General features: G+C 52.4%; 1 protein-coding gene across 2 annotated transcripts; it reads right to left on the bottom strand.

The window, feature by feature from the left end:
* Window positions 1-6,518: 6,518 nt before the first annotated feature.
* On the bottom strand, window positions 6,519-16,131 carry ASL (argininosuccinate lyase). 2 transcript variants are annotated; one of them, XM_086692069.1, is made up of 16 exons: window positions 15,868-16,131; window positions 12,398-12,659; window positions 11,944-12,027; window positions 11,644-11,700; window positions 11,403-11,500; window positions 10,120-10,197; window positions 9,947-10,024; window positions 9,447-9,499; window positions 9,038-9,100; window positions 8,745-8,859; window positions 8,487-8,571; window positions 8,340-8,399; window positions 7,985-8,068; window positions 7,064-7,144; window positions 6,811-6,917; window positions 6,519-6,706 (listed from the first exon to the last, which is right to left on the bottom strand). In XM_086692069.1, the coding sequence occupies exons 2-16, from the start codon at window positions 12,542-12,544 to the stop codon at window positions 6,562-6,564; spliced, it is 1,335 nt and encodes a 444-aa protein (XP_086548195.1). In that variant the 5' UTR covers window positions 12,545-12,659; window positions 15,868-16,131; the 3' UTR covers window positions 6,519-6,561. The 2 variants fall into 2 exon arrangements, with proteins under 2 accessions (XP_086548195.1, XP_025779054.2); XM_025923269.2 differs by having other exon boundaries at window positions 12,398-12,592.
* Window positions 16,132-17,986: the final 1,855 nt, after the last annotated feature.

Genomic DNA, 17,986 nt, shown 5'->3' with positions numbered 1-17,986 from the left:
TTCTCCCATTTATGAATGTCTTTTCATTTCCTTTGAAGCACAAAAGTTTCTGGTGGGCTTCCTTTTGAGGTGATGAAATGTTCTAAAATTGATTATGGTGATTATTGCACAACTCTACCAACATACTAAAAGCCATTAAACCGAACACTTTAAAAGTGTGTCTCATGGCATATGAATTATATCTCAATAGTGCTATTATTTAAAAAAATAAAGGAATGAATGAGTAAAAGGAGTGGAGAATGTGCATTTAGAAAAAGAATTGATAGGGGAACCTGGATGGCTCAGTCGGTTAAGCATTCAGCTCAGGTCATGATCTCACAGCTTGAGTTCGAGCCCTGCATTGGGCTTTGTGCTGACAGCCCAGAGCCTGGAGCCTGCTTCAGATTGTGTCTCCCTCTCTCTCTGTCCCTCCCCCACTTGCGCTCTGTCTCTCTCTCAAAAATAAACATTACAGGGGCGCCTGGGTGGCACAGTCGGTTAAGCGTCCGACTTCAGCCAGGTCACGATCTTGCGGTCCGTGAGTTCGAGCCCCGTGTCAGGCTCTGGGCTGATGGCTCGGAGCCTGGAGCCTGTTTCCGATTCTGTGTCTCCCTCTCTCTCTGCCCCTCCCCCGTTCATGCTCTGTCTCTCTCTGTCCCAAAAATAAATAAAAAACGTTGAAAAAAAAATTAAAAAAAAAAATAAAATAAAAAAATAAACATTACATAATTTTTTAAAGAGAAAAGAAAAAGAATTGATAGATACTGGGACCCAATATAGTTTCACCTAAATACAAATCCTATAAAAATAACTTCATCTCCCTTTTTGATAAAGTTTTTTATCAGAATTTTTGATAACGTTCTTAATCCCTTTTAGACCTGGGTGAGGGAATGCTCTAACAAAGGCTATCTGGATTTCAGTAAGATATTTGAAAAATCTAGAACAGATGACAGCATTACTGACTCACAGTTTGTGGGATAGAGGCCCGTGTTGGGCTTTGTGCTGACACCATAGAACCTGCTTGGGATTCTATCTCCCTCTGTCTCTGCTGCTACTGCTTGAACTTTCTCTCTCTCTCTGTCAAGAACAAATAAACATTTAAAAAAAGTAAGCTGGAAAAAATGCTCAGATTATATGCCATAGGGCTTCAGTCATCTGCATTACTTTCTTCATCATTTTTATTGGTGATTTCAGAGGAGAAAAATAGATAAAATCCTGATCAAACTTGCAGGAGTCAGAGAACCAAGCCAACTTTGGATGAATTCTACAAGGGAAAATTTTAGTTTGTACTTTTTCAAATAATTACAGAATACAGGAGGAGACATAGTTCCACAGTGCTCATGTAGAACATAACTATGGAGTTTTGACTTTGAGTCTACCTGCTTTGTGGTAGATGTCAGTGCAATCTTGGTTCAAAAGAACAGTAATCATATGTTCTGGACATCAGTGGCTGCTAAACCCACAGCCATGGCTCCCCTCTTTTCTTCCTTGTAGACCTGGATTTTGTTCAGAAGACAACAGGCTCAGTGATGTGGGGCCTGCCCCAATCCATAAGGGATGATTAAAGTTTAGCGTAAGAGCCAGTAAGACAACCTCTTTCCCTTTTGCAAGGAACTTGCTTTCTCAGCATTCCTGGAAGCTAAGAGTATAGAATGCAAGAGAGATAAATTGAGGTAAGAACTGTTAAGCAGGGGCACCTGGGTGGCTCAGTGGGTTAAGCAGCCGACTTCAGCTCAGATCATGATCTCATGGTCTGTGAGTTCAAGGCCTGCACCGGGCTCTGCACTGACAGTGTAAAGTCTATTTGGGATTCTTTCTCTCCCTCTGTCTCTGCCCCTCCCCTGCTCACAATTTCTCAAAATAAATAAATAACCTTAAAAAAAAAAAAAGAACTGTTAAGCAAAAAGGAACTTGATAATTTGGGAAATTCTCAGTCTATCTAGATTGCAAAAGATTCTGAAATTAGAAGATTCACTGTCAGGCAAGCATGCTTTAGGGAGAAAACCTACGGTGTGGCTGAACCTTTTACTAGTGCCTGGAGATCAAAAGACCAGAGCACTCTGGTGTTAAGAGTGCTCTTTGAAGAGATCTGGCACATGATTCCCAGATCCCCTCAGATATCTCAGCAGAAGTCAGGAATAGAGATGTGATTATCTAGGAAAGATCTGTAGAGAAATCCCTTGTCTCATGAAGTGAACTCCCCTGACATATACAAAGCTCTTGAGAATGTTACATCAGCAAAAACACTGCTAGCGAGGCCTAAAAGGAAAAGAGAGAAAAGGAAATTAAGGAAGGCTTTCTGATTTTCCTCAAACAGGAAACAGGGTCATATATTTACATGTTACTCAATGGTAAAGATGCGCTACCCTTCAAGAAAAAGGAATGGTCATTCCGCAGGTGGTGGTACAGGCCCAGGGCACAGAGCTTAAGGGCAGAGAGAGGATTACAGGGATCCCCTGCTTTTCAGAAGTTTGCCTTATGCCACTTCACTTTTAAGTTTATTTCTTTTGAGGGAGAGAGCGATTGGGGGAAGGAAGGGCAGGGAGAGAAGGAGACAGAGAATCCCACGCAGGCTCCTCGCTGTCAGCACAGAGCCTGACTCGGGGCTCAAACTCAAGAACTGTGAGATGGTGACCTGAGCTGAGATCAAGAGTCAGAAGCTTAACCGAGTCACCCGGGCACCCCTGTATCCAACTTCTCTTTTATGGAAGACCTACTTTAGTACCTGTTTTCACTAACCAAAAGAAATCCAAAGATTTTTGCTTTCAAGAAGACAAAAAAAAAAAAAAAGCAAAATTAGCATTTTGTTTTGCTGTGAGCATTACAGAGGTAGCACGTACCCAGAGCAGTGAGAGTGGCATCACCAAGCTCCTTCCCCGAGAACTACACTCAGCATCTCAGCATCGAGCTGCCATAGCTTTGAACTGTGTCTATGAGCATCTGTGTTTTGCCTTGATTTATTTTGGGCATCCAGTAGCAAGATACGTGGTAAGGTATCAGAATAGCCTAGGAGAGGTTATTTTGGGGGGCCTGGGAATGATTAAAGGTTTTCCATATAAATTAATGGTAATTGCTTTATCACTTTATAGCATTTTGGCTTATGAAAAGTTTCATAGGAACACCGTACTTTCAGAGACCAGGGAAAATGTATATTCGCAGGCCTTGAAACCTAATGGAGTGTTCTGGGTTGGATTTCAAAGTTGCTTGGAACTAGTGATTCCTTTTTCCCTTCCACTTTCTTCCTTTTCAAATTGAAATGCCTCTAAGTATTATCTTGTGCTTAAACAAGCGTTATATTCTGGGATTAGATTATTTGTTTCTTGAGTTTGTATGTGTGAACTCTAATCCAAACCACAATCTAAGAGATTCACAGATTCATGGATAGAGAGGAATTTTGCCCCAGGATGGATCAGACCCAGAGTCTCACCGTATCTAATTTAGATGACTTAGGTAATGAGATATGAGACTTCTGAGCTGATAAGATTTAGAACTTGCATTGAGGCTATAAGGGGTTGAGACTTTGGGGGAACATAGAATGGAGTGAATGAATGTTTTGCATGTGGGATGGACATTAATCCTTGAGAGCCAGACAACAAAATGTAGTAGACTGAATGAATCCCGTGTCATAATCCCCAAAATATGTCACCTAACATGGTAAAAGGGACTCTGCAGATGTGATTAAGGATCTTGAGATGAAGCAATGATCTTGGTTTATCCAGATGGATCCAGTAAAATCACAAGGGTCTTTATAAAAGGGAGGCAGAGAGGTCAGTCAGAAGATGCGACAAAGGAAGCAGAGGGTCAGAGTTAGAGACGGCAGTTATGCTGCTGGCCTTGAAGGTGGAAGGAAAGGGCCACAAAGCCAAGGAACACAGATGGTTTTTAGAAACTGAAAACTACATGAAAACAGATTCTTCTTTAGAACCTCTGGAAAAAAAAAAAGCATAGCCCTGCTAACCCTTGATTTTGTCTCAGTAGAACCCATTTCAGACTCTGACCTCACAAAGTGTAAGGTAAATGTTTATGTTGTTTTATGCCACTGTATGGGGTAATCTGTTACAGCAGCAATAGGAACCCAATACAAGGTCACACTGAGCTTTGGTGTAAATAGCCAGTTGGTGCCAGAATAGAAAGAGGCAGACACAGGGGGTAACTCAACCACGTATGGACAGTCTGGAGAAAGTTACACAAATTCTTGCTCTCCCTGAGACAGGAGAGACTCCTTCTTTCTGGTCAAGTTGGACCGCATGTGTCTAGGCTCACATGTGGAAGGCTGGTTCCAGTTAAGGAGAAACTTTTAATAGGAGTGTCTGAACGTAAAGCTCCCACTTTAGATTGGGGTGTGCCCCACTGATGGAGGTGGTATGGCAGGATGTATTATAATTACTATTTTAATCCTATCTGCTGTTTGATGGACATAAATCCCTTCATTTCTGAGACTAGATTTTAGGCATTCTCTGGATCAGCACTTTGACTCTAGCATGTGCAACAAGCACCTGGTGAGTTTGTTAAAATGCAGATTCTGGGGTGCCTGGGTGGCTCATTCGGTTAAGCGGCTGACTCTTGATTTCGTCTCAGGTCATCATCCCAGGCTTCGTGACATCGAGCCCCACATCAGGCTCTGTGCTGACGGTGTGGAGCCTGCTTGGGATTCTCTCTCTCTCTCTCCCTCTCAAAATAAATAAGTTAACATTTAATTATTTTTTTAATGTTTTTATTTATTTTTGAGACAGAGAGACAGAGCATGAACAGGGGAGGGTCAGAGAGAGGGAGACACAGAATCTGAAACAGGCTCCAGGCTCTGAGCTGTCAGCACAGAACCCGACGCGGGGCTCGAACTCACGGACCGCGAGATCGTGACCTGAGCCGAAGTCGGCCGCTTAACCGACTGAGCCACCCAGGCGCCCCAATAAGTTAACATTTAAAAAATAAATTAAATAAAATAAAATGCAGACTCTGAATCAGGTCAGGTTGGGACCCAGGTGAGTTGCTGGTCTGTAGCAACTCTGGGTAACAAGATTCTAGAGACCAGTTATTTTTCAAAGTTGAACGCACATCAGAATCACCTGAAGGCCTTATGAAAACAGCTGGGCCTCACACAGAATCCGATTTAATAGGTTTCCTTAAGGCCTGAAAGTCTGCATTTAAAAATTTTTTTAGGGGCGCCTGGGTGGCGCAGTCGGTTAAGCGTCCGACTTCAGCCAGGTCACGATCTCGCGGTCCGTGAGTTCGAGCCCCGCATCAGGCTCTGGGCTGATGGCTCAGAGCCTGGAGCCTGTTTCCGATTCTGTGTCTCCCTCTCTCTCTGCTCCTCCCCCGTTCATGCTCTGTCTCTCTCTGTCCCAAAAATAAATAAACGTTGAAAAAAAAAAAAAAAAATTTAAAAATTTTTTTAATGTTTTTTTTTCTTTTTTGAGAAAGAAGAGGGGGGAGGGGCAGAGGAAGGAGACACAATCTGAAGCAGGCTCCAGGCTCTGAGCTGACAGCACAGAGCCCACCGCAGGGCTTGAACTCACAAACCACGAGATCATGACCTAAGCTGAAGTCAGACGCTCAATCGACTGAGCCACCCAGGCACCCGTGAAAGTCTGCATTTTTAAACAAATCCCCAGATGAGGAGGTGGGGAGGAGAAACCACACTTCCAGAGCCACGATTCTAGAACATTCTGTGACCCATGGCTTTGGCCTTTTTTGGAATTTGGTGTTGTGTCCCCACTGCTAGAGTTTTGGTTCTTTAGTTTACTGTGTTTCCATTGCTCGTGGAAACACGTGGGAGGGCTTATTCATTCTTCCTTCAGTTTAGCTTTGTTCTTAATAAAACATAAATTTTAGATATTTCTTACCAGGATTTTGGTCAGATCTCTGCCGGCTCTGGGGACTCACTGCTATTGAACATCTACTGTGTGCCAGGCCTGGCCTCAGGCCCTTTGCAGACCAAATGTAAATCTTTGACTGCAACACAGGGCAGGCTCCTCCTATCTGTGGCCCTCACCTCATGGTCAGTGCTGGGAGTTTATCTGTACATTACTCTCTAGGGTGAAGGAGACATCTTCACCTGTGTATGAAGCTCACCTAGTGTGTGGCATCACACGCTACCTGGATGCCTGATTTTACCACCAAATACATCATTCCCCCCATGAGAACACAGGACACCCTGTAATCATGCCTGATTGTTCACGAAAGGGTGGGTGAGCATGGGGAGAATGTGAGCAGGGGAGCCTGGGGGACACTGGAAGGAAGGACAATGAACAAGGACTGAGTTAACCAAGCCCATCAGGTGCCACCAAGGTTCCAAGGAGGCCAAGCCTCCCAAGACACCCTAGACGGGAGGTCACTGTGTTGCCCTGCGGTGAAGGGTGTGGGGCCCAAGCAGGGTAGGGGCTCTAATGAGGACAATCCCCTCTCCTCCTTCCCCACCCGTGACTCTGTCATCCCTGCCTATTTTCTCCACTATCTTGATGGCCCCCGCTGCTCGCTCAGCAGACCCCTGGAAGCCCGCTGCTGAGAGAGACAGGCTAGGCAGGACACGAGCAGCAGTCTCCTCTTGGGCCCACTTTATTTGGGAGCAGGGTGGGGAGGGCTCTAGGCCTGCTGGGCCCGCAGCAGTGCTCGCACCTGGCCGATCTGCCAGTCGACACTGGCACGCGCCGTGCCACCCAGGGCAGCATACTGTTCCACACTGTGGCCGTAGTCCCACACGTGGCTCACATCGGCTGAAAACAGAGGGCTGGGGGAAGGAGGAGGAGATGGGCCAGGGCCCAGCTGGGCCACCGGGGGCCTCAGGGGCCCAGGCCCACCTCCTGGGAGGCAGCAGAGGGAAGGGGGGTGTACCTGATGGTCTGTAGCTCCTTCAGCAACAGCTGGTTGAGGGCCACCCCCTTGGTCTCTGCCATGAACACAGCTTTCCCAGAGGCCTCGTGGGCCTGGCGGAATGGCATCTGGGGGAGCCAGGGCGAGGGCGGCACTGACTCGGCCTTCCTCTGCTCCCTGTTCTGTCCATGTCCTCCCCCACAACCCCCAGCCCCAGCCTGGGCAACACCCCCATCTCCTGGCCCCACCCCCACCCCTGCCACTCCACACTTACCCCTTTGCGGACCAGATAGTAGGCGAGGTCAGTGGCCAGCATGTCAGGACTAAGAGCCCGTGCCATGTTCTCACGGTGAATCTGGGGAACGCCAGTGGTGGCGGTGGTGAGTCCTGGGGACCCTGGGTGGCGAAGCTGCCAGCCCCAGGCCCACGGCCTACCACCACCCCCATTAGCCAGGATGTCCCCAGCCTTGGGCAGATCCACTCTGATCCAGCCTACTCTGCCCTCTCTGCTCGAGCCATTTTGTCATCACTATTGATAATGTTTCAGTGTGCTACTAGGGGTTGCCGGCCCTTTTTTGGAGTCCTTAGCTTTAGCACACATCAGAACCACCAGGGGGCTGTATAAATCGCTGGGCCCTACCCCCAGAGTCTCGAATCCAGGAGGTCTGGGGTGGGACCTAGGATTGCATTTCTATTACATTCTCAGGTGCTGCTGAGGCTGCTGGTCCCGGGACTACAGTTTGAGAAACACAGCTTTGAGACACATCCTGAACTATTTAAGAATGAAATGATATGATGGGGATTTGCTTAAAAATAACGAGGTGGTGGGTAGTGGGTAAAGATAGCCAAAGCAAAAGCAAGCCATGAGTTGATTATTGTTGAAGCTGCATGTTAGTCCATAGGGGTTCATGATATGTTCTCTCAACTGTGCATCCTGAAATTTCCCATAGTAAATGACGAAAAAAGAAATCTGGTCAGGCCAGTTGATGGGACCCCTGGAGTCTAACCCAGTTCCATTCTACTGTAGCTAGCATCTTTTGTCACTTCAGTGTTCCCAGGGGCAGGAACAAACACATACCCACCTCCCCCTGCCTCAGATCTTCTGGACACATCAACTCTCATCTCCTCTCAAGATGGCCTCCTGGCATGCCCATCCCAGAGTGTAGGGGTCGAGGGGAGGGGGGGGGTGGCTTGCCTGCAGTGTAGAAATGACGCCAGTGGCCACTTGGAGGACGGCACTCATGGTGTCTGACACTTCAAATACGGCTTCCTTGTCCTCCTGGGAGGCACGTGGCAGGAAGTGAGAGCCCAGCAGCCTTGTCCCCCACCGAGGCATGCCCACTGCCTTCCACTGGGAACACTCAGCACCTCGTACAACCCACACCAGCAGGGAGGAGAGAGCTCTCAAGGGCAGTCAAGGGCTGGGTACACAGGACAGAAGGTGGCAATTCTGTGAACCCCTGCCTGGATGTGCCAGGGCCCTGAGAACTGGGATACGGTGTATGTGCAGTGTGTGGATGGGCCCCTCATCCACAGCCCCAGCCTCGCACCTGTAGGTCCTTGTTGTAGGTGCTTGGAAGTCCCTTGAGTGTCATCAGGAGCCCAGCACACTGAAGGAAGAGTGAGAAGCAGGAGGCTGGACCTCAGGACCCTCCGGGTCAGCCCAGAGCCTTGCCCCCACTCCCTGCCCTGCTCACCCGCCCAAACACGCGCCCCGCCTTGCTCCGGATCAGCTCCAAGCTGTCTGGGTTTTTCTTCTGGGGCATCAGGCTGCTTCCGGTGCTGGGGACAGAGATGCTGAGGCTGAAAGGGCTCCCCTGCCTCTTGGCTGGTGTGCTGTCTGGATCAGGGGATGTCCAGCAGCATGCAGTCCAAGTGTGCCCAGGGGGTGGCAGGGGGAGGAGGGAAGCCGTGTGCCAGGTGCAGAGCTGGGGTAGGGCAGGGCCCGGACTTACCTATAGGCATCTGAGAGCTGCACAAAGCTGAATTCCTTGGTGCCATAGAGGATGAGATCCTCAGCCATCCTGCTGAGGTGGGTCATGCACAGTGAAGCCCAGAACAGGAACTCAGCTTGTGGGAGGAAAGGGAGAGCAGGCCTTCTGGTCACCAGGCCTCTCTTGTTCCTCGCTCAGTCTGGAGAATCCCCAGGTGGGACCAAACTTGGGGTGGGAGGAGGCTAGAGGACAAATTAGAGCACAGTGCAGGGGAGTGGCCCCAGGGGACAAGCGGGCTGGCCCCCAGGACTCACCCACAAAGTCTCGCTCACTGGTGGCATCCATGCTGTTGAGAGTGATGGCCCCAAAGTTCAGTTCTGGCGGACAGGGAAATGAGGAAGGCAATAGGGCTGGGCTGGAGGGAAAGAAGGGGCCTCCTCTACCCCAAACCAGGTTGCCCAGCCACCCCCTCCTTAAGACCCTTTCAGGGAGGAGAGTAGGGAGGGGCAGGATATGGGGGCTGGGTCGCAAGAAGGAAGCAAGAGCCCTGAGACTCCCCAGCACAATGCACCCTGGCCACAGGCCTTCTCTGGCCTCTCTAGCCTCAGTGTCCATAGGTAATAAATGCAGTTTTCAACCAGACTCCTGCCCTCTCCAAGTGTGTGTGGGACCTGGCAGGTGCTGAGGGGGATTTCCCTGGGGAGGAGGGGCAGGGCACCTCACCTGCTTGGAGCAGCTCACGGTCCACGCCCAGAGGGTTGCCTGCAATGGCCCCACTGCAAAAATAGGCGATTCCAGGTGACCAGGGCCCTGGCAGGCAGGCCCTGGCACATACACACTTGCACACCCAGAGCCAAGCCCTGATTGTCAGGGCTGCCACCGAGTCAGTACGGGTGACAGAACACTTGTCCCCACGGTGGGGAAATGGTGGGCTGTGGGCAGCTGGACGGCTCTCTGGAACCTCTCTGGAGGTTAAGCTCTGACATACTCACTAGCCTGCTTGTCCTCATCTTAGAGAGAGCTGGGGGGGGGAGGGGGGGAGGTTCCATGCAGGGTTCCCTCCCTTCCACAGCGGAAGAACCCTGGACAGGGAAGCCAGTTACTTGCCTTTCTGTTCTCCTCTGTCTTTCCTGGTCCCTCCTATTCTGTGGATCCCCAGGGACCATGTGACATAGCAACCACTACCCCCAACTAGGCCCTCAGAGCACTGGGGCCTCACTCACCTCCCCAGGGGCAGGACGTTGACTCGCTTCTGTACCTCCAACAGCCTCTCAGAGTCTCTGGTCAGTGCCACGGCATGGCTGTAGGAAGGCAGGGGGCAAGAGGGTCAGGGCATCCTGGGCCCTCCTTTCCATCACAGCCCCTCCATGATGCCCCCCCCCCCCGACCCACCCACCTCAGGATCCAATGGCTCCAGCGAATGGGCTGAGCCCTCTGCAGGTGTGTATACCCTGGGAAGAGGACGTCACGTTCCCTGTGGGGGAAGAATAAAGGCAGGGCCTGAGGGGTACAGGAAGTTCAGGCAAGGACTGCCTGTGACACCTGGGACCCTGCAGGCCTGGCCCCTACAAAGAAAAGCAGGGCAAGCCCCAGAACCTTGGGGATCTGCCTGCACAAGAAAGCAAGGGATCTCCTGGGGACAAACACATCATAAAAGAAGCAGCCAGAAGTGGGGCGATCCAAGGACTAGGCCAGTGCCATGGGGCCTCCCAGGAGTAGGACTTTGGCTAGGACCAAAGGTGATTAAGTCTTCAGCGCTGAGCAGAGGTGAAAGCAAAGGAGGAGACACATGGTGGGTACTACGTGGCGGGGAGTCATGTTTGTGCGCACTCAAGTAGCTCCCAAGGACTCTAGAAGAGCCAGGGGCACTTTAAAGTGGGTAAGGCAGGGCACACAGTGCTGGCTTATTTTTGTTTTTAATAAACAGCTTTACTGAGATATAATTCACATACAATTCACCCATTTAAACTGTACACCTTAGCTACACTCATCAACCACATCAACTTTAGAACATTTTCATCATCCCAAAGAAGAAACCTTGTAGTCATTAGCAGTCACTCCCTATTTCTCCCAGCACCCCCAGGGTGACAGTTCTTATGCCCTTGTTTTCCCCCAGGTGGTAAGGTCTGTGAAAAAGAGGTCACAGGGAGCTGGGAAAGAGGAAGGGTTAACCCTATCTCTGACACCAGGTAGGGACTTCTCGGCAGCAAAGTAGCCAGGTCTGCAAGGAACAAAGCCAACGCCAAAGACATGAGGCCACAGAAGCCAAAGCTTGGGATGAGGCCATTGGGAAGCAGGTTTGGGGATGGGGGGGTGGAATGGGGACATAGGGCATAGGCAGGCTAAAGAGTGACTGTGGCTGCCCCAGGCACAGCCAGCCCCCTTCCTCAGGCTTCAGGGCACCTGCCTAGTGCCTTAGCCTCCTGCTTATGAAGCCGCAAAGGGTGAACTCGCCCTGCCTGCTGAGCTTGGCTGGCATGGGAGTAGCAAAGAGCAAGAAATGCCCCCATTCCTGGCTGCTTGCCTCACTTAGTCTAGGAGTTCCAGGATGCCATGAACCCCAGGCCTGGCTCTCTGACCCTCTTCACCTCTGCCACCTAGATCTGCCTGTCTTAGGGGAGGAGCCCCTGGCTGCCCTCATGCCCCTCTCTGCCACCTGGGTGTCCATGGGAGACTCACGCCTCTGCCCGATCCACCATAGTTCTGATGAGCTCCCAGAGGAGGGCGGAAAGTTTAGAGCAGTTCTGTCGCATCCACAGCCTGAGGTCTGTGACCACCTGCGGGGAGGAGAAGGCAGCACTTAGGGAGACAGATGTGTTGCTTCACTGGGGAACCAGACCACTGCCGAGCCCCAAATCTGCCTCCTGGGTCCCCCAAGATTGGGAAGGCATGGGGCACGGGGCAGAAGAGCTAGCAGCACCTGGTCATTCCGACTTCGTCCCGTGTGCAGCTTCCCTGCAGTCTCACCGATGAGTTCCTGGGGGTGGAGGGAGGCACGGGGTCAGGGTCTGCCTGCTCGTGGCCCAGTGGGGTCAGCCCAGGCACGCCGTGGTTCCTCCCTCCCTACTCCTGGTCCCTGCCGTCTCTGCCCAGGCTGCCTGTTCTGGGGTCTGGCCTGCACTCTGCCAGTGATGAAAGGAACAGAATGATGGCGCTTATGCTCCAAGTGACCAAGGGCCAGGTGAAGAGGGGAGGCCAGGGGGACCTGAGGGGGTCGTACCTTCAGACGCCGCTCATTGGCCGTGTGAATATCTTCATCATTGGGGCTGAGTTTGAAGGTGCCCTGAGCCCACTCCTCAGCCACCTGTAGCAGATGGCAATGATCCCAGGGGCCAGGCATCCACAGTCAAAGGGCCCCATCCCTGGTTGCACTCCCACTCTGATCACTGACTGTCTCTGTATAGGAGCTGAGTCCTGGGGGTGCTCCACAGGAACAGTGAGTGCTCCACAGGGGGTGCAGTCACCGCCCCCAAGGGAGCAGCTCAGGCCCAGCCCTCCCTCCCCCATGAGCCACGGGCATTAAAGGATGAAGAGAGACAGTTTAAAGGGCACCTCGACATTTAATCACAGGAAATGACGTGCATGGGGAGCACTGTAACCTGTGCTCAGGACTTGGTAGGGGCCTGGGACCACAGGGAGGAGCTCTTGGGTGGCCCTTAGGGTGGAGAGAGTACCTTGTCAAGTCCGTGGAGTATCTGGTCCATCTCAGCCTTGGTGAGGAGCCCCGCCTTTTCCAGGCCCCGGCTGTAGGCCTTGCTGCCCTGCACATCCACCTCCCACAGGTGCCGGTCATAGGCAATGGATGAGTTGAACTTCTCCATGATGGGGTCCACTGCTCCCACAAACCGGCCACCCCATAGCTTCCCGCTCTGGCCAGGAGAGCAGGAGCAGTTAGTGTCCTCCCCACCCTTGAGGACAGGGACTCTCACAAAGGGCCTGCAGGAGAGTTATGAAGTCTGATGGCAGTGGGAACCAGCAGGCAGGGTTATTCTCGCTGGGCAGACAAGGAAACTGAGGCTCAGAGGGGATCGGGAACTTGCCTGAAGTCACTCAGGGAGTCAGTGTGGGAATGTGGCTGGACACTGAACTTAGGGTTCTTTCCTACCATGTGACACTTCGCTAAGGAAATGATGGCAGGGTACAAGACACCCTGAGACCACAGCAGAGTTTCTGGGACCTTTTGTCACTGACCAAGGGGAGAAGTCACTCTGGAGTCCAGAGTCTGAATCCAGCTGATATTCCAGCGCTAACGATAAGAATCCTGGCTAACATGTAGTGCATTCTCACTGTGTTCCAGGCATAACTTTAATTGCTTGGCATGCGCGGACGGAAACTCTGTGAAGCAGGTACCAAGTGTATCCTTGGGGAAACAAGGGGAAAAGCAAGGCACAGAGCAGTTACACGGCTTGCCCTTGCTGGGGGCGGTAGGGCCAGGACTGTGGCCCAGCTAGCTGCAGCAGAATGCAGGCTCTAAACCCCACATTCCACCAGGGCTGCTCTGATAGCCCTGATACCCTGAACTTTTGTGGCAGGGACAGGCAAGAAGCACCTGAGGGGCCCCATCAGACTCAAATGACCAGCATCTCTTTACCACAGCTTGGGGTGGGGCCTAAGATCCCAACCCCCACCACTCCCTTGGAGAGCACCTCTGACACATTTGTTATCATTGGCTTTCTAGAAGGTCACTAGCTGACCTTCTGTCCCTCCGGGAGCCAAGGGCAGAGGGGTGGGACAGAGACACCTCTGTTTTGAAAGAGGGCATAGGCCACAGCATATGACAGATGGGGGAGGGGTACAGAACACATGGGGAGCTGCCTTAGCTCCCAAAATGCCAAGGATTAGGAGAGTGTTGCCTGGGTGAAGGTAGGCATGTCACTTCTCTGCCAACTTTCCTGTGGAGGGGGAGTTTATAATGGCCTCTGGGGACCTATATCCTCCTCTGTCCCCCTGCAATGTCCAGGACCTCTCCCAGCCACCTGATTGTGGGCATGCCTTGGGATTACTGCTCTATAATATAAAGTCAAGAGTAGTACCTACCTGATAGACTTGTGAGTATTTCATTAGATTAAATTTACTAAGCTCATACATAGCACAGTGCCTGGCACCCAGTAACCTCTCTTAGTAAGGGAGAGGCTGAGGGCCGCTAGAGCCAGGCGGCGCTTTAGAGCCACTCCTGGTTCTTGTGTGCACCATGGGGGCCTCCACTGTGCTCTGGCCCCAGACTGTGAGCTGACCTCCTCACTGCCCAGCAGCCTTGGCTGCCAGAGGACTCTGACCTGCAGCAGCAGCCTCCACCCCCCTCAACCTTTTGAGCCAGATCCATCCCTTACCCTCCAAGCCTAGATCTCCACAAAGCACCACGTGGGTCCCTGGTCCTGACTAGTGGGGCCAGCAGGCCAGGGCCAACCAGCCAGGATTGAGAGCCAGCACACCCCCCTCAGCCGGAAACCTGGCACTGCCTCTTCCAGCAGGCCTCTGGACTCCCTGCCTGAGTTGTTAGTAATAACAACTACTTAACAAGTGGGGCTGCAGCCAAACCAATTAGTACCAACCCACAGGACGGCCTGGGGCCAGCAAAAGTCACCTGATGCTCTGGCCTCCTGAAGGCAGCCCACTCTGTATTGGGGCCAAGCTCCCACCCAACTGGCAGGCTTAAAAAGACCCCAGATGGAGGTCAGAATGAGGTGCCATCATTTGGGCTCTGAAGATGGGGGGGGGGGGTGGCTAATGTGCAGGGAGAGAGCACTCCTCTAAGCTAGGACACATCAGGGCCAGAGTGATACCTTTGGAGCAGGACTGCTTGAGGTTGGAATGAATGAGCAACAGCCAATTTAGAATGCACAAGGGAGGGGCCCCTGGGTGGCTCAGTCAGTTGAGCTTCGGCTCAGGTCATGATCTCATGTTCATGGGTTCGAGCGCGGCATCAGGCTCTGTGCTGACAGTTCAGAGCCTGTAGCCTGCTTTGGATTTTGTGTCTCCGTCTCTCTCTGCCCCTCCCCTGCTCGCACTCTGTCTCTCAAAAAATAAAATGAAACGTTTAAAAAAAAAAAAAAGAATGCACAAGGGAAATAACCTGTTGTTACTGTATCATTAGCCACCATTTATTGAGCACCTACTATAGTCCAACAACTTGGCCCTGTGCTAGGCATTCTACATATGCTATTACACCCTCCTATGAGGTGGGCACTGTTACCCTGGGAGATCAAGTGACTGCTTCAGAAACCAAATTTGTTTGCCTCCAAAGTCCAAGCCCTGATCCAGAAACTAGCAGGGCAGGCATTCTTATCCAGTCTATTCAAATGGACAAACTGAGGCCTAGAGAGAGGAAGTGACTTGCTAGCTAATGAGGACCAAAAAGGACTGGAACCTAGATCTCTGGTTTCCCAGGCTCCAGGTTCCTTCATTGGCATCAAGCAAACAGCCCCTTTCACCTGAAGGGTTCAAAACAATGACCTCATGTTTTACAGAGGGAGGCGGAAATCTATTATTATTCCCATTTGCCAGATAAATCAACTGAGGCCCAAGGAAAAGAACCTGTACCTAGGACTCCTGCCACTCAGTGGTCAGGAAGAGAACCCAGGAGCCCCCTGGCTCTAAAGAAGAGAGGCCAGTGAGACAGGAAGCCCCCAGGCACTGGGGCCACTGGGGCCACAGGGCATGGTCCCCTACCTCCTGGTTCTTTCCACAAGCCATAGTCATGTGGACTCTACCACGTAATGACAATTGCTACAACAGGAGAAGGGACGCAGGGTGGGGACTGACAGAAGGACATCGGGAAAGCAGGAATGAAGAGGTGAGGAGGCTGAATCAGTGGGCAGCTCCTTTCTTGCCCCCTCGCCGGAAGCGCTGTCAGGCCAAGGCCACCTTCCCTAGCAGTGTGGGTTGGTGAATGCCACACAGGCCCCTGGGGAGCGGGGAGGGGGAGAGTAGAAGTCCGCGCAAAGATCTTTCCCAGGCTCTAGCAAGTGCTCCAGGAGGAACCCACCGCCTGGAGCCAGAGGAGACAATTACCGGCAGGGTGGCCGGCGGCGCGTCCGGCATGGGGAAATCCCGTGTGCAGGTCACGGGCCCTGGCTGGGTCCCAGAGCGCCCCTCCCCGTCGTTTGGAGACTCGGAGGACCTGGGTCCCCGAGGTCCCACTCACCTCCGATGCCATGTTGGGCGGTTCCTCGTCGTTCAGGAGCCTCGGTCGTCCGGGTCTGGAAGACAAGCCGGGACTGACGACCTCCTCCGACCCCTGGGTGGAGTCCCTCGGGCGGGGCGGGGCGGGCTCTGGGCTCCGGCGCGGCGCTGGACCCAACGCAGCCCTGGGGAGGCGGACGTGGGCAGTGCCTAGGGCGCGCGCCACGGTCCTCGGCGTCCTCCGCTCCGCCCGCCGCGCGCGTCCCTCCCGTCCCGCCTGCCCGGCACTCACCACCTCCTGGCCGCGCGGTCACCCTCTAGCCAGCCACCTGGCGGGGTTCTTCTGGCCCAAGGAGCGTCAGCCCCTGCCCGGCCCTTGCCCGCCTCCTGGCGGCGGCCGCACCAATCCCAGGCGGCCTGGCGAGGTGGGCGTTGCCTCCACCCTCCAACACCGGCTGTGGGCGGAGCCTTCCCTGGAGTGGCTTAGGGTAGAGCGGCCCCCAGGACGGGGTAGGGGCAGTGAGGGTGGTGCCCGAGCGACAGCGCTGAGGGCAACAAACTGTGCCAGGCGTTGGAGACAGTGAGCTAGGCCTAGCGGGCTCACAGGATACATAAGGTGAAAAGGCCTGCCCGGTCATTCATTCATTCTACAAACACGTGCCTGGCACCTCAACTCGTTTGGGCCAGGTAGAGTTAGACCCTGAAGAAAAAGAAATGATACGTGCCTCAAGAAGCCCTGACAAAGCTTGGACAGGTGTTCTGGGAGCATTTAAGGCAGCGTGGAAAGGGTGTCTGCTTGGGGTTCTCGGGGAAGTTTTCCTTGATCTGATCAACTATTCAACAGAAACAACAAGCTGGCTTCTAGGTGCTGGTGGCACAGCTTCCAACTTCTGCCCTGCAATGGCTTCTGGTGATGTCCCCTGAGTTGGGTCTTGGAAGAGGAGAGTTAGCTCCCCAAAGAAGAGGATTAGAATTTTCCCTGCAACGGGAGTAGCCTGGGCAAAGCCTGGGAGGCCAGGATGTGAATAGCCTGCTTGGAGAACAGGAGGCGGTCAGAGTGGCTATAACAAAGGGACAGGAGTGGGGTGGGCAGGAGCGGTGGGAAGTAGGTTGGGGCAAGATTACGAAAGGCTTTGAATGTCAAGGGAAACAATTTGGTCTTGGTGCCGTAGATCATAGAAACCAACAGACTGGAATCACTTGCAGTTCCTAGAATGTATCAGGCTGATTCAATCCTTCTTAAATGCTCTTTCTTGTGCTTGGAATGCCCTTCCTCCACCGTCTCACTATTTCCCATTTATTCATTGGTATTCTAGCCAAGCATCATCAATGTCATCAATGTCAGGGAGATTCCCAGATGACCCAGATATCCAGCTCTGTGGTCGCACTGGATCCTATAGATGCATCTAGTAGTCTTTCCCTAAATTGGGAGCACTGTAGTTGTGAGTTCTGGGTCTTCTTCCCTACCCAACTGAGAGCTCCTTGGAAGCAAGGCCTCATCCCCTTTATCCCTGTGACCCCCAGCCATTTCCTGTCTTCTCCCACAGACGTCCCATAACTGGGCTGCATCGGGCCACAGGTGGACAGAGATGTGGAAGCCCATGAAACCAGCTCTGAGCCATGTGGTCCTCTAAACTGCAACAGCATTGTGGCACGTCCCTGGCATCTACCTGCTGGGGTCTGAGGCCTGACATGGCTTCCTGGGAGGCCAAGTGTGAAAGCCAGCAGTACTCTGCAAACATGAGCTCACATCCCTGAATATCAGGCAACACGCAGGGACCAACGCTCTGGCAAATGAATTGAGGCTGGAAAGGGAGTCAGGGAAGACGTCTGGGAGCAGGGCTATAAACACAATGCATAACACAGGTAGTACTGTAACTATAACACCTAACACAGCGGCTCGACTGGTGCCAGACTGTGCTAAAGCCTTTACACGATCGATCTTCCTTCACAACAGTCCTGTTTATAGATGGAGAGGCTGAAGCTGCAAAGGGTTAGGGATTAGTGGACATGCCCCATGGCAACCAGTTAGAAGGAGACAGTCTGGCTGCCCACACATGACAGAAGAGAGACTGTGACCCCAGGTTTGCTTGCAGCAAATAGCAAGCTTGTCCTGTGTGGAGGTCCCTGCAGGGTTGGGG

This window comes from Puma concolor, chromosome E3 (assembly GCF_028749965.1).
Source record: "Puma concolor isolate L17-30 chromosome E3, mPumCon1.1.hap2, whole genome shotgun sequence".
Classification (NCBI taxonomy): Eukaryota; Metazoa; Chordata; class Mammalia; order Carnivora; family Felidae; genus Puma; species Puma concolor.
The sequence above is the reverse complement of the archived record's forward strand: the minus strand, read 5'-3'. Positions and strand labels throughout refer to the sequence as shown.

What these genes read in the sequence shown, in the direction of transcription:
- ASL (XM_025923269.2), bottom strand. An exon ending in GACGAAGTCGGAATGACCAG is followed by an intron (nt 11,501 to 11,643) that starts GTGCTGCTAGCT and finishes TCCTCCCCGCAG; the next exon opens with GTGGTCACAGACCTCAGGCT. An exon ending in ATGGTGGATCGGGCAGAGGC is followed by an intron (nt 10,198 to 11,402) that starts GTGAGTCTCCCA and finishes CTTCCCCCACAG; the next exon opens with GGAACGTGACGTCCTCTTCC.